General features: G+C 42.0%; 1 protein-coding gene across 2 annotated transcripts; it reads right to left on the bottom strand.

Moving 5' to 3' along the window:
• Positions 1 to 2,734: 2,734 nt before the first annotated feature.
• On the bottom strand, positions 2,735 to 14,976 carry LOC102081676 (uncharacterized). Of its 2 annotated transcripts, none has more exons than XM_005476598.4 (3): positions 13,252 to 14,976; positions 10,704 to 11,345; positions 2,735 to 3,336 (listed from the first exon to the last, which is right to left on the bottom strand). In XM_005476598.4, exons 1-2 carry the CDS (start codon positions 14,239 to 14,241, stop codon positions 10,806 to 10,808), a joined length of 1,530 nt encoding a protein of 509 aa, XP_005476655.1. In that variant the 5' UTR covers positions 14,242 to 14,976; the 3' UTR covers positions 2,735 to 3,336; positions 10,704 to 10,805. The 2 variants fall into 2 exon arrangements, with proteins under 2 accessions (XP_005476655.1, XP_005476656.1); XM_005476599.4 differs by having other exon boundaries at positions 2,735 to 3,333.
• Between the last annotated feature and the right edge of the window lie 1,185 nt (positions 14,977 to 16,161).

The following is a 16,161-nucleotide window of genomic DNA, read 5'->3' as shown; positions in this document are numbered from 1 at the left end:
TCTTTTTAAAGTCTGGTAATGCATTGTGTCATGTGCTATTTAAGAGAAATAAGCCCCCCCAGAAATAATCAGCAGCCATTCTTGGTTTCTCCATTCATGTGCAGAATGCACAAATTAGTGAACAGCCCGTAGGCTGTACACTACAGCCTATGGTATGGGCTCACACCAAATATTTGAACTCTTCAGGAAAGAATCACTTGGCAATAAGATTAGGATCAGATTTTTTTCATAGCACATAATCCAAACTGTGCAGCAACATATTAATAACTAACCTCAACCTGAGGATGGATCATCTCAGATGCTCTCCTGTCTGAAGTTTGGTCTCTTTTCAGCATCTTCTTCTTCCCACATGATGTTTGTCTCAGGCATTCAGGCACTCAACATAAACTTTTGATACGAACAATTTAACCCTCATACTAGATCTTCACTGCGCTCATTTTTTATATTAGCCTAACCATAGCTCTGTAGCTAGCCACCAGGAAGCATGTCATTACTGAAGTTTTTAACACGGCGTCATGCACACATTGCTCAGAGCTGTCCAACCACTGGTTGTTTGGGAAACGTGTACTCACCAACAGTGGTTATTTGTGAAGAAGGTGCTACGCCAAAAAGCTTAGAGTGATTGCTTTGGTTGCTAACCTGATATCTGTAATTCTTCATGTTTCTCTGTAAATATTCACCAACTTCCTGTACTGTGTACATTTAAAAAAGTGTGATGGAAATTAGAAATGGAAACTGTTTGTCTTCCAAGTAATAGCTGCACCGTTTTTAACATGTTGCTTTATTTGCTAGCAGTTTGTCTGCAAAGGCTCACTAAAAGCGAGCTGAGTGGTAGCACTACTTGAAAAAGTGTGACGCAAACCAAAGAAAACAAAAGCTAAAGTTGTTCCTCAGCACTGCAGTGAACATGTTTCAAAGGGTGCTAGTAGTTAGCAAGAATTATCACGATCTGGCTCAAATTGTGTGACAAGGAAAGAGTCCACACAAAACGGTTACTTAAATATAAAATAATTTAGGTAACACAATCTAACCAAGACACAAAGATCACTAATGGGTTGATGTCATGAGGAGTACAAGAGAAAAACTGAGCAGTTCATCTGGGCCAGCTTTATAGGCTGTAAGACACTTACCTGCATTAGCTGACGATCCTCCCATGCCAGCCAATCAACAGCAGGCCATGGCTTTCATGAGTCTGGGTTGTAATAGGATTTTTACAAACATGAAAAACTACAGACAACCATGGCAATCTGCCAGTAACCAAAACAATCACTCAGAGGCTTTTGTCAACCAGTCACTAGCAACAGGTGGTTGTCAGACGGTTGTTGGCCTGTGTCATTAGATTATAGATTATCATCACGATTGTCACACATCCAAAATGTTGGTCTGTTGAATAAAAATGACTGTTGGAAACATCTATGTACGTAATTATGTTTTCTACAGTCATTGGTTCAGCTATTCTAGCTAGCCTAACTTCACTATCCCTGAAAAGATTCCTGCTAATTAGCTTTCCATGTTTATATCCAAAGTTATAGCGGTGCTGTGTTTTAGAAATTCTTAAGTCAGAACATGGTGTTTCATCTTTAGATGTAGACTGGTCCGCTCACTCCTCTGCTAAACCTTGTAAATTCTCATTTACATGCATGCCTGGATTTTGAACTTTATCGTAACACCTTGATAAAGTTCTGAAGGAATCTGTTTAACTCTCAGTGGTGCCTCAGTGCTAATGGCTGATATCCTCAGATGCATTAGCTTTAAACCTGGAGAAGGTGCTTTAATCAATCTCATCAACTTGAAAATGATCTCATTCAGCTAATCATCATGGCCAAAACTGAGGAGTGCATTTTCCTCTGTGTGTAAATCAACATTCAGAATCAGTTGTTTAAAAGTTACCGTGGCGTTTCAGTGTTAAATCCACCGCCTGAAGTGCTGAACTGGAGAGCTTGACAGACAGCTAGAGTTGGGTTAGTATATTCAACTGTAATGATTTTTGGCTTAACACTGAGCTGTTGAGGTGTGATAGGAATTTATCATTATTTTCTTTGTTTATTTGCAAACTTGAGAAACACTTAAAATCAGATCAGATCAGATTATAAAACCCATAATTTAAAAAAATCTTTGGCTGCAATGTTAGTCTGAATTGTTACCAGACAATGGTGCAATACAAGGCCCGGCTTGAGGGGCCAAAAAATATTTTTAATTTTTAATGTTGACAAGTTAATAACAGCCTCTGGCACATGACCTTCCCCATCTATCCACAGCAGCTTATCAACTCTTTACAACCTTGCCTCCCAGTCACACAGCACAATTACTTACACCGCTTCAGGCTGCAGACAGTGAGTGACAAAACACCCAGGACAGTTAACAGTTTGCATGCTCCATCTGTCACTGTAGCTTTCCATCAGCGATACGGGCACGGAAAGAGGCCAAGAAACTGGGATATTTTGTAAGGGAGCTGGATTGTAGTGGCTCTCAGAGGAAGCAACAAGCGCTTGGATAGCAGAAGGCGCTTGCGAGAGGAGAGTGGTGAAATTCTCAGACAAGATTTAAACAAACAGAGACACAGACGCTGGCATTGCTGGCCATGGATACAGCCTCAAGCGCGCTGACAGAATAAGGCCATGAGAGATCACACACTGCCATCTCCAGATCAGGCCCAGAAGTATTCCTACAACAGCTCCTCTCACTTCAGTCAGGCTCAGCGAGTGTATAAATCATTTCTCAGAGGCAGGGGTAATAAAATGCTGGTGTCATTTCTTTTATTTCATATTTAATATTTAGTGGGACATTCAGCAGTCAGTGAAACTTATCAAGAATCAGATGATTAAGATGTTGGATTTATTTGCATGAGGAAAGTGCAGGAAAATCAAAAGTATTGCCATTAATTTTAGCTTCCTCTATCCTCACTTTCTTTCCTCTTGTACTGTAAAAGCCGTGTTACAGAGAGAAATAGTTGATATGGAAAATATCTTCACCATAGTTTATATGATATAAATCTTAATATAGTACAGGTAGTATCCAGACTAGTATAAGCTGCCTGAAAATAGATAATCTTTTTCAATATAAAAATAGTAGAAATAAATACTGTCATGAAAAGCTACCTTTATGTTTCAGCTTGATGGTTGTTGAGAATAAGTTTGCAGTTTATCCTTCTCATTATTTTCTCACACATTTAAATTCTCAGACGGTTCGACTGCCTCTCCTCCACACTTGTGCGCTCACGTGACGTGCAGTCACAGGTCGACTCTCGGGGGAGCTTTCCCTTTGGAAATAACCCCACCTTCAGGCCGTGCTCTGTTTCCACCAGCTGACAGCTCGTCTCAGTGGCATCAGCTCCTGCTGGAAACATCACATCAGAGAAGAGGGGAAAAAATTATTTAAATGCAGAACTCAGCACCTCAGTGAGCTCAGGCTTGGTGCCGCCTGCCCTTCCCAGTGAAACACAGTACATTCATATTAACTGTGCTTCTTCTCAAGGCTTTTCCTGCCGCATCACTCATTGGTGGAGCCATGGAAACAGAGCGTTAATCTGTGCTGTACTGACAGTGAGGCAGTGCGTGTAGTGTAGTGTGTGCGTCCTTGTGAGTCATGTTGCTGACTTGTAAAGAAGCAGCTCAAACCTTGCTTTTATCAAACTTGTGAGAAGAGTTTTGTGTGTTTGTCTGTTCTTCTACGTCTGTTTCAGAGAAAGCCACGGCAGCTTTTTGGCTTTCAGAGAAACGATATTTTTGCCATGGAGTGGTTTTTGTTGGAAGCGGTCACGGTCAAGTTTATAAAGGATGCTACTGCTCTGATTCCCTTCTTTTATTTGTAATCAAGGAAGCAGCAGTGAAAGGATAAAATACAAACAGCATAAACAGTAAACACACAGAACATGAGGTGCACATTTTTAAAGTTTTAATAGAAAACGTGTTTCAGGACTTAATCAGATCTATTTACTTCCTGCACAGACTATACTCATTTTAAATTTGCATCCTTTTTTAATGTAAACTGGAAAAGAAAATCTACAGTCCAGACTCAGTAAACTGTAACAACAAATAGACACAATCTCATTGTCAAGAAGCCAGCCATAGATTTTTTGTTTTACTAGTTTTAACCTTATATTTCTGTTTGTTTTTCTATGCCAAACTTTCCCTTTGTCTTCTTGTTGGTCTCCATGACTTTATACGTTTCTGTTCTGTTTATTTTGAAAGTTCCCTAATGCAGCTCTACATGTTCTTAATGGTTAAATCCTTTATTTAAACAGGAAGTCTCACTGAGATCAAGAGCTCTCTTTCAAGAGAGACACATAAGGACATACAAAACACACAATAAAACAACACATTATGCATCATTGCAAATTAAGAAAAACATGTGCAGTAGTTGCAAATACATAAATATAACCTTTTAAAATGTTCCAGTGAAATCAGAGAATCTAGCCATATATATATATAGATATACAGGGAGTGCAGAATTATTAGGCAAATGAGTATTTTGTCCACATCATCCTCTTCATGCATGTTGTCTTACTCCACGCTGTATAGGCTCAAAAGCCTACTACCAATTAAGCATATTAGGTGATGTGCATCTCTGTAATGAGAAGGGGTGTGGTCTAATGACATCAACACCCTATATTAGGCGTGCATAATTATTAGGCAACTTCCTTTCCTTTGGCAAAATGGATCAAAAGAAGGACTTGACAGGCTCAGAAAAGTCAAAAATAGTGAGATATCTTGCAGAGGGATGCAGCAGTCTTAAAATTGCAAAGCTTCTGAAGCGTGATCATCGAACAATCAAGCGTTTCATTCAAAATAGTCAACAGGGTCGCAAGAAGCGTGTGGCCCAAAATAACTGCCCATGAACTGAGAAAAGTCAAGCGTGCAGCTGCCAAGATGCCACTTGCCACCAGTTTGGCCATATTTCAGAGCTGCAACATCACTGGAGTGCCCAAAAGCACAAGGTGTGCAATACTCAGAGACATGGCCAAGGTAAGAAAGGCTGAAAGACGACCACCACTGAACAAGACACACAAGCTGAAACGTCAAGACTGGGCCAAGAAATATCTCAAGACTGATTTTTCTAAGGTTTTATGGACTGATGAAATGAGAGTGAGTCTTGATGGGCCAGATGGATGGGCCCGTGGCTGGATTGGTAAAGGGCAGAGAGCTCCAGTCCGACTCAGACGCCAGCAAGGTGGAGGTGGAGTACTGGTTTGGGCTGGTATCATCAAAGATGAGCTTGTGGGGCCTTTTCGGGTTGAGGATGGAGTCAAGCTCAACTCCCAGTCCTACTGCCAGTTTCTGGAAGACACCTTCAAGCAGTGGTACAGGAAGAAGTCTGTATCCTTCAAGAAAAACATGATTTTCATGCAGGACAATGCTCCATCACACGCGTCCAAGTACTCCACAGCGTGGCTAGCAAGAAAGGGTATAAAAGAAGAAAAACTAATGACATGGCCTCCTTGTTCACCTGATCTGAACCCCATGGAGAACCTGTGGTCCATCATCAAATGTGAGATTTACAAGGAGGGAAAACAGTACACCTCTCTGAACAGTGTCTGGGAGGCTGTGGTTGCTGCTGCACGCAATGTTGATGGTGAACAGATCAAAACACTGACAGGATCCATGGATGGCAGGCTTTTGAGTGTCCTTGCAAAGAAAGGTGGCTATATTGGTCGCTGATTTGTTTTTGTTTTGTTTTTGAATGTCAGAAATGTATATTTGTGAATGTGGAGATGTTATATTGGTTTCACTGGTAAAAATAAATAATTGAAATGGGTATATATTTGTTTTTTGTTAAGTTGCCTAATAATTATGCACAGTAATAGTCACCTGCACACACAGATATCCCCCTAAAATAGCTAAAACTAAAAACTACTTCCAAAAACATTCAGCTTTGATATTAATGAGTGTTTTGGGTTCATTGAGAACATGGTTGTTGTTCAATAATAACATTATTCCTCAAAAATACAACTTGCCTAATAATTCTGCACTCCCTGTATATATGATAGATAAGATAAATTTTTTTACCTTCTTTTTAAAAATTCAGTGTGAATCAGAGGTACAGCTAAAGACCTGACACTGTAAGTACTGTGTTTCAGTTCAATCAGAGAGCAGAGGGAAGCGATCCATCTTTGCAGCAGGGCCTTGTAAATAAACATCATATTTCATCACAATGCTGCTCTCTTCGATTCTCCAGTGGGGACACCTCACTTTTTAATACAAGATGCAATGATGAGTAAGAAAAGAAACGCCTGTGATAAATTTGGGCCTTTGTTTTCTTCCCGCTGATTGAGTTCACCTGTGCTTTATCGCCCTTCTCCCTGGTGTGTACTTAGCCTTTGGGCTTTTCTCATTTCACAAATTTGTGCCTCCTCCTCTCCTCCATATTCCTGCCTGTGACAATCAATCTCAGTGCGCCGTGCTGAAGGATGTCTCAATTCCTAAAATGCATCATAGCCAAGCTAAGCCAAGCCAATTTTATTTATATGGCTCTTTTAACAAAAGAAAAAAGCAAGTGCTGATCAAAGTGCTTCAAAATAAAATAAAAGACAAAAATAATTTAAACAGACAATTAATATTAATAATAAATAAATAAAGAAATATATTTAAAAATGGAAAAGTTCCTACAAAAGCAGCTACAAACCGATGATGGGAGAGGGACTTTTTATACAACTCATCTTTTTCATTCAGTTTGTTTAAGTTATTTAAGATGATCAAACTTTCTGCCTTTCACTCTTCTCTGTGAGATTAAAAAAAAGGTTTAATAACTTGTCAGATTTCCCCATGTTGTGAATTTAAAAGTGTTGCTAAATATAAAACATGAGCACTCTTAAACCTGAGACCATAAATAATTTATGATCCAATTGTGCCATTAAGTTGCTTTAAAGGCAGTGATGACTAATTTTGTTAAATGTTTGCTCCTTTAATGCCTCTTTCCTCTGGTCTCTTCCTTGTCTCCTCCACTGGCAGGAGAGTAAGGAGAGGTAAGGAGGTAAGGTAAGGAGATAATTAAAGGAATCGAGGATCATCGCATCTTCTATCTCCTTTTTATGCTTCTGCTCCACAATTGGTTTTCCTTGTATCCTTTTTTATACTTAATTGTTTTTGATGTCTTGAAAACTTTTTGCAGCAGCTTTTTTCATCTGTAAGTTAGAATTATTTTTTTGGATCACCTGCCTCCAGTTTGTGTCAGCTGTTGTGTCCATTTTTGAGCTTACCTTTAACCTCTTAAACGTTTTAAACCCTTGTAAAGAAAATATAATCTGATATTTTTAATAAATTATGTATATTTACAAACATTATTAACCGAATTGACGTAAATGAGCTTTGAGGATGCAGGACAGTTTCCTGCTTCTTTGGGACTGTAGGTCAGAATTGGTTCCAAAGCCTGACCGATTTATCAACGGGACGATATTATCAGCCGATATTAGCTATTTGCTAATCTATCTGTTTTGGTATTTGTAACAGCAAATATGTAAAAGAATTTAAAATCAAGTAAGTAACCATTGCTGTTGCATAGTTTGTCCACTAGAGGGCATTGATATTGATATTGAAATATACGATTTTTATATAGCCAATAATAAGGATCAGTAAAAAGCCTGTATCAGTAGGGCTCTAACTGGTTCTATTACATATGTACACCATTATAGTGGTTTACACATTTGCCTAACAACCAAGAGATCCCGGGTTTAATTCCAAGAGGAGTCGAACCAGACTTTGGGTGTCTTTAGGAACGACATCCAGTATAAAACCAAATCAAATATGCAGCTCAACCTGCTGTAGTGACCTCTTACAAATAAGGGAGCAGCTTATTCATAGTGAATTACCACAGTTGAAAGCATTATTTGTAATGTTCAACTTTATCACTCATTATCTGTTTAAATGAATTCTGGTTTGTTTAAAGCCAGTTCAACCGGTGTGTTCTCATAGATGACAAACTCGCTAATAGTCAGTGTTGGGGAGTAACGGAATACATGTACCGCCGTTACGTATTTAGAATACAAAATATGAGTAACTGTATTCCGTTACAGTTACCGTTTAAAAAGCTGGTATTCAGAATACAGTTACTTTGTTGAAATAAATGGATTACACGGCGGTACTTTCCTGTTTCATATTGTCGCGGGTCAGGATTATTTGGGTTTGTTTGACAGCTATGTTCTGTTGTTCCAGGCGGCAGCGTTACGGTTGCCATGGTTACAGGGTGACGCTCTCTCTCTCTCTGCGTGTTTCCTGGGTGAGAGAGCGCTTTTTTGTTGTTGTTGTTGTGCTAAGCTAAAAGGCAGAATGCTACAGGCATGGCCCTAAAGAATGTAGCCTCATGGGCAGTGTAGTCCGTGCTGCAGCGAGAATGGACTGCCATACACGTTATGTGTCTGTGAGCGAGGGAGGGAGAGAAAGGAAAAGTCCGAGCTGTCACGGTCAAAAACGGGAACTGGAAGCATGTAAATATAATAATAACCACTGCAGCCAAGAAGAGTGCCTGACGAGCCCAGTTGTAAGTAAGCTATTAAGACTCAACTGTACACTGTGTTCGTGTTTTCCTCCGGAAAAAATAAGTTCCGTTGGAGCAGCCTTTCAACGCCTCTCTCTGTCTCTGGCAAGCAAAGTTGACCCAGACAACAAAGTAAAGCTAGTTTTCGGCTACCAGCCCGACACGGAACACACTGTATTAGCCCGAGGTCCCTTTACTACTGTTCGGAGCCGCGGACCTTCAGTAACAGTAATAAATCACAGCAATAGTACATTCACGTAGTTGTAAACAGCATGATAATATATTAAGTAATCCAAAGTATTCAGAATACGTTACTCTCATTGAGTAACGTAACGGAATACGTTACAGAATACATTTTGGGGCATGTATTCAGTATTCTGTAATGGAATACATTTTAAAAGTAACCTTCCCAACACTGCTAATAGTGATGTTGTGATATTAATAAAATATATCAATACGTATCATTCTTGTTAAATATTAATAAATAAGTATTATTATTATTATAATAAACAATAAAAAAACAAAGTGTAAACTCTTACTGAAGTTAGACTCAAAGCTGTATATAACACATTCACCTATGAGTCCTCGCAAGGATACAACCAGGCATCTATCCTCATTGGCCAGGTTGTAATATTTTCTTGCCGACACTTTTAGAATAGCATCCAGTGATCAACTTTTTTGCCTTGAACATTCCTCCTGTAAATTTCTTACCTTTAATTTTTGCACAGTAAATGAGGTATTTAGTGTTAGTCGTGGACGTCATGGGAACTGATCACATTAAAGGAAGCTAATTGAAAATCTTTTAGCGAGAAATAAAAGGAGTCAAGGAAAAACTTATGGAGGCACAGAATGTCTTGTGCTTGTCATTTTGACACTGAACCTGCTCTAGATGACTAATTCAGATGACTCAGACCTTTAAAATGTCAACAGCAACGATGCTTTGAAAAACTGTGAAAGGACAGTGTTGAGCAGACGAGCTATGTTACACTTACACCCTCATCTCATTCAACTGAAAGAATGTTCAAAGGCGCACGCCTTGTCGACCCTTTTCATCTGCCTGTCAGATTCGACCTGAAGCTGCAGCCTTGGAAGTGCATCTCTTCCTGCAGCAGTGGATGTGGAGCGCTTCTGTTTATGTGGACAGCACAAATAAACCCAAAGTTTGCCTCATTTTGTTTTGGCACATGGCCGGGGGGTGGGGTGGTGGGGGTTTATGATTAAAACCAGACTGTGCATGCCCGACTCGAAGCCAGAAAAATAGATTGTAGTTACGCATACTCTGCACAAGAGGGAAGTACAGAAACACGCACGTGTCTTCAGCATCTGCAAAGGTGGACTCTTAAAACCAGTGCTTAACTCTATATCTGCTGTCTAATTTTCCGCCTCTGCTACAGGGACTTTTTCACAGAGTCATCTTGTTATTAAGTCTGCCTCTGTGATGATACATCTGTCTGTGGCATGAGAAGAAAGGCTCAGTCCCACCTCATCAGCCCATAACAGTAAATTATGCCAGCTCTGAGGCAGAGCTATGATCTTCCTGTAAATCTAATGATGACTTCTTTTTGTCACATGGTTGCAGTCAGGCGGCTGTGGGGTCTTCCTTTGCCAGTAACGGCTGAGCTCCTGCCAAGTTCAAGTTCCTTCGAAGTTATGACTAAGTTACACTGCAAAAAAAAGTCTCAAGATTTAAGGCCTTTAGATTCAATATATCAAAGTGCTTTTTTAAGCCAAAATAACAGCAATGAGTAATAATCAGCAGCTAATTGCATTTCGCAAGATCAGAAATTTCTCAAATCTACTCATAAAAGAAGAATTTTACTTCAGCGAGTGAAATTTTCTCACCCTGTTGACTAATTGCAGCCACATGTGTAACCAGACTCAAGAATGAACTCTAATTTCTCATTTCACTTGCCAAGACAGACACGTTTTGCAGTGTAGTGAAGACTGGGAAATCATGTGACATCAACAAAAGCAGACGCATAACAATCCCCTCGCTGCCGCCCACACACAGACGCCGCGCACACGCGCACACACACACAAAAACACATATATCAAACACATACATCCTTTTTTGTAAAAAGGGAGGAACGCTGCAATTCATTTACTGCCTTTGAACCCTGCGCTGCCAGTAAACAGAGCCAACGTCATCAGCAGTGAGCCCGGACAGAAACATCAACATTGTAAAAGAAGAGCGAGAGAGAGACGGGGAGAAAAAAAAGTTCCTCTCTACTTACCATTAATTGTTCCCCTGCCTGGTCCCTCTTTGACCTCCAGTCACTACAGCAGGGTCTCATGTTTCAGGCCCCCATGACACTGGAGGACACCACCCCCCTCCTTCACACCATGCTGGTGCTCTGGCGACCTCTACTAGGGTAGGCAGGGGTCCTCACAGGCTTGGGAGGTGGGTATGGGCCCTTCCCGCAACGGCCGTTTTGGGGGTAAGGCGGAGGCTTTTGAGTTCTTAGATTGGAGGTGCTGTTCCCTATGATGACCTTAGGGTCTAGGGTCTGCGGGTGGGGTTCGGGACGAGCTTGGCCTATGTGGTTGGAGTCTTTCGAGGGGTACAGGTGAGGCGGGTGGCCGTTCAAACCTGGCTTTTCGTGGTCCTTATTTAGATTGGGCGGGGTGAAGCGGCTGGTTTTCACTACCGACGCCATGTGGACAGGAGAAGGAGAGTTAGATCTGAGGATGACGCGGTCTTCATCGATGTGCTGTGATGCCTGAACTGAAGCAGACTTGTGATTGGGCAGCATGGCGACCCTGAGGTCTCCTGAATGCGTTGAGTCGTGAAAGTTATTGGATGACCCCTGAGCGATGCAGGGCGGCTCCTCACTGAGGTCGATATTCGCTGTGAGACGATCAATCTGCTCAACCACCTGAATGATAATAGAGAGAAATACATATGACCTAACTGTAGAGCAATTTCAGTTACATTACTTTGTTTGTATACTTCCATTTTTATTCAACTTTCTGCTGCAGTTTGCTGGTCTGGAGCATTCATGTGTCAAAACAATGCCACAATCATCCCAGGAGTGGACATCCGAACAAGGTCAAACTGTGTAGTGCTCAGAGAAATTTAAAACAACCCAAGCTCTACACCTACAGACCTCAGTTAGCATGTTGAATATAATATTAAACTTCATAAAGGTACAATTGCTATAAGACTGAACAAATATGGCTTCTGTGGAAGAGTTTAGGAGAAAGACTTCGCTTTCGCACAGCACCACAGTTGGAGAAAACCAAACACAGCATATCAGCACAACCTCACGTCAACCACGATGGTGGAGAGGTGATGAGTTGGATTTGTTTTACAGCCACAGGACCTGGGCACCTTTTACCATCAAGTCGACCATGAACTCCTCTGTATCCCAAAGTACTTTAGAGTCAAAATGAGGACATCTGTCAGACAGATAAAGCTTGACCGAAACTGGGTCATACATCATGATGATGATCCCCACAGCACAGCTGCAAATCTACAGCAGGATGGCTAAAAAAGTAAAGAATCAAGGTGTTGCAATGGCCCAGTCAAAGTCCAGACCTCAACCTGCTGTGTCAAAATGCTGAAGTGGTATTTTAAGAGAGCTGTGCATAAACAAATGCCCGCAAACCTCAATGACTTGAAGCAACGTTGTAGATTTTGCCAAAATTCCTCCACAACAACGAGTGAGACTGAAAAGTCACACAGAACACAATCACTTCAAGTTACTGCTGCTAAAAGTGCTTCTACAAGTGACTGAATAATGGTTTACACTTAATGTTTCATGTGAAAACTTTAAAAACTTTAATTTTCAGAGGACACTACTAGCAAAGACAAAACCAGTTTTTAGGCTGTAAACTCTAGAAACTTGTCTATTTAGGCAGCTTTGCTGAAGCTTCAATGTCTGTGATTTATTTGTATTCTTTTCTAAAAGCAATTAAAATCTCCAATCTTTTATTTCTTCCTAACCCATTGCTCCACCTTAATACCAGTCACATGCTACATACATCAGTATTAGCACATGCTGTTGATAGCTGTAGCTCTTTAAGGCCATAACACTTTAGTTTGGAGACTTTTGTGGGCTTTTGAATGCAGGAATTTGTTTTTACATTTTGGTATTTGTACTGAAGTAATGGATCTGAAAGCTTCTTCCTCTGCTGCCAAACTCTATTTCTAACTACAACAGACTGAGGCAATTTAACCAATTAGTCAAATTAAAGCTCTTTTTTGTCTCTGGATCTCTTTTGTTTACAACTGTCTCAGTTCACTATTATGGCGGTTTTTATTTGTAACAGCAAAATGCCAGACCTTGCACCAACGCATTCAGCTGTGAATCAATGCTATTTTACAGCTGCATGCAAAATGGATACTGTAAGAGCAGGGCATAATTTAGTAACAGTCTCAAGCCAGGCTTTTTAATGTGCTGCCCGGAACGCTGCCAATTTCGGCAGCGTTTTTCAAAAGGTCAGAGCAAATCGTTCTCAATCACTGCTTCGGTAGGAGATGATGACTGAGTTGCAAACAATGCAGTCAGCATACACACACACACACACATACACAAGGACACATATAATGACATGCTCTTCATGAACGTGCACTCAGAGATACACGACCTGTGTCAATCTGTTCTGCACAGTGGATTGTTTTGTCGGCATCTGAGCTTTGTGTTAATCCTTTTAAATGTCACAGTTTCCAGGAGAGAATTGATAAAAGACTGGGTCATCTGCACCAGACGCAGGTTTTTCTATATTAGACACCTGATGTACACGTAAGGATTATACAGTTATAATAATAGACCCTCCTACCTCTTTCATCTCGACGTGAACTTGCTTCAAACCCCCCAACACATCCTCCAGATCTGTCACCACTTGTCGAATTTGATCCCTCACCAAATCCTGCCGTCTCTTTTGCTTTGTCACCTCCAAACCCTGGAGCTGGTGGTTGTTTCCGGATGTTGATTTTGAGGTTTCTGGACTGGGGATGCCGGAGGGAGGGATGTAGGACCCCTTCCGTCTGCTTTGGTTCAAATTCTTTTGTGGGACCTCAGTGGGGAAAAAGCCACCACATCCATTCAAACCCTCCTCTGATCCACCCTTCAGTCTCCCTGGGTCCTGATGGCTATCTCCTTCCTCCCCTCCCTCGGTGAACACAGGCCTCGGTCTACAGTGGCCATTTGGCATGTGCAAGTGGCCCAGTTGGGGATTGTGTAGGTCCAAATGATAGTTCTCAAAGTTGCATCCACAGCTTTCCTCCTCATCCACAGAGACGTACCTGACAGTCCTCCTGTGTCTGTACCCCTGACCTTTGACCTGAAGATGAGGGAGAGGATGTGGTATCCCGGCATTAAAGGGGTGTGCCCTGCTGTTGCTGCGCACCACACAGCCACACTGTTCTCTGACAGATGAATAGTGTCTCACCCCAGGCTCCAGTGGGTAGTTCCACTGGGCAGCGTTCAACTCCCAGGGGCAGACTTGGCTCAAGTCATCTGACTGGCTATAAGGGCCCTGCCCTACAAACACAGACCTCCTCTGTGGGCTGTGATGACCACTTTTCTCAACTCTGTCCACCACGAAAGCTCTACCTCCTACATCTTTAACCCGAGGAGCCTGGGTGTCTCTCCTGAAGTCCAGCGATGGGTGGTCTGTCTGTCTGGGTGATGCTGGTTGATATCCCGGTCCACCGTGATGGCCGTACGGCTCATAGTGGATGCAGCGCTGGCAGGGGCATGGGGCAGGATTGTTGCTGTGCTGAAGAAATCGTTGGTGTCCCGTTGCTTGTGCGCCTTCTGTGTACATGTCCGAAGAAGTCCGGAGACTTGCGTCGAAAACGACTTAGAAAACAACTGGTTTCCTCCCCTCCCAGCTCTCTCCAGCCCAGTCATTCACTCGCTCTGTTTTCCTCATCTGCGTCTTCCCACTAGAAAACTTTTCACCAGCTCTTTTTTTTACTCTCTACCCAAGACTCCCTCCCCTTCCTTCCTGCCTGTTGTTTCCTTTCGTCTTCACTTCTGTAGTTAGTAATCTTTGCGTAGGTACTTTCCCTATACCCTCTTTCTCCTACTTCTCGTAACTTTTTCTTACTCCTTCTTCTTCCTCACCCTGTAGCCCTCTCTCCTGCACGGGGCCCCTCTCCACCTCCCTCCCTCTCTCTCTGTCTCTCGTTCTACCTCTCCCGCCTCGTTGTTCTGTCTCATTTGCTGCTGCAGGCTTTCAGTCTCTCTCTCTCTCTCTCACTCTGGCAGTGTATTTCCCGTTTCCTCCCCTCCCCTCTCCCGCTCTTACTCCGTCTCTTGCCTCTGGTATATTCTCTCACTTCGTCGGCTGTACCTGAATTTCAGAATTTCTTCTTCACCCACCACCTGAAATCCTGCAGCTTTGTGAGGCTCCTCCGTTAAAGGACTCCATGGATCTCTGTCTCTGAGAGAAGCGCGTGAAAGAGTCCCAGCTCCGGTGCTGAGCTCATTAGACCAACTAAAGCCTTTGCACTCTGCAATTAAACGCTGCCTGGGATTCCTCGGCCAGAGACTGAGAGAGAAGGGGAGGGGTGGAGAGAAGCACTTGGGGGAGGTGGGGTTTCTAACATATACACACAAGGGAGTAGACAGCTCTCTGAGTCAAGGAGACAGAGCCACTGCCTTTGTACAAGGGGAGCATTTTTCACTTTTCTCTACCTCTCTCCACACCAATTTCTTTTCCTCCTCGTCCTTTGCCTCTCCTATCATCCGCACTCTGTCACTGTCTCAGTTAAAGTGACTTCACCTCAACAGTTGTGCAAAACTTCCTTCTGCTGAGGCAAGCACAGGCAGGATATCTTTGCTCCCCTCAAATCCATACATTGGGATTTGAATGCCACTTAAACAGCACACTGTTAAATGTTTGCAAGCCATGTTAATTTCATCATCTGTTTGATTGAGTTTCTTCTCTCTTCAGATAAGATAATCTCCAGATGAATGGAGCAAAAAAAAAAAAACAGAATTAGATAAGCATGATGAGTAATCAAGATCGCTCTCTCTCTCTCTCTCTCCCTCCAAAATAGCACAGTGCGTCAGTATTGCAGCTCTTTGTCCACAGCGGCTGAGGACAGCAAGGCGTTTATTTTCAAAGAAAATAACTGGAGCTTTGAAAACAATGGGTTGTAAAAAAGAACTACTGAGAATAACAGCAGAGGAAGATGAAGGGAATTCATTCATCGCAGCAGGAGGATGAGCAGTGCAGCTGCAGCCGCTGGAAAACATTGCTGAGACACAGCCGGAGGAATTTATATATCTGTGTGCAGTTTATGTATGTGGGCACAGATATGCATATTTAAATATACAAAGGTAAAGTTGTTCAGATTGAATGTGTGGTGATTCTTAAAATCTGCAATAACTCAGTTTTCATCCACTTGTATTCTGTGGGAACAAGCTGTGATCAGTCATCAGTATATAAATTAAGTAGAAACTTCCAATGCTGAACATGCACCAACACGACCTGTTGACACATCCAGATGTTACAGAGCAACATGTGTCTGGTCACTAGATGACCATAAGTCCAATAACAATTCCTCTCCTTCTAGCCGTGTTTTAGTCTCCACCATCTCCTGGGGGAAATATCTGCCACTGCAGACGCTGAATAATTTGCTTTAGCAGCTTCACTAGTTGATAACTTTTTTATTTGGTATGCAGGTGGCTACAGTCGGCATTTAAAGCTTTTTGAAAGCAGTGAGGTTGAACTCAG

The sequence above is a fragment of the Oreochromis niloticus genome, linkage group LG18 (genome assembly GCF_001858045.2).
Source record: "Oreochromis niloticus isolate F11D_XX linkage group LG18, O_niloticus_UMD_NMBU, whole genome shotgun sequence".
Lineage (NCBI taxonomy): Eukaryota > Metazoa > Chordata > Actinopteri > Cichliformes > Cichlidae > Oreochromis > Oreochromis niloticus.
This window is presented reverse-complemented; position numbering and strand designations above follow the sequence as displayed.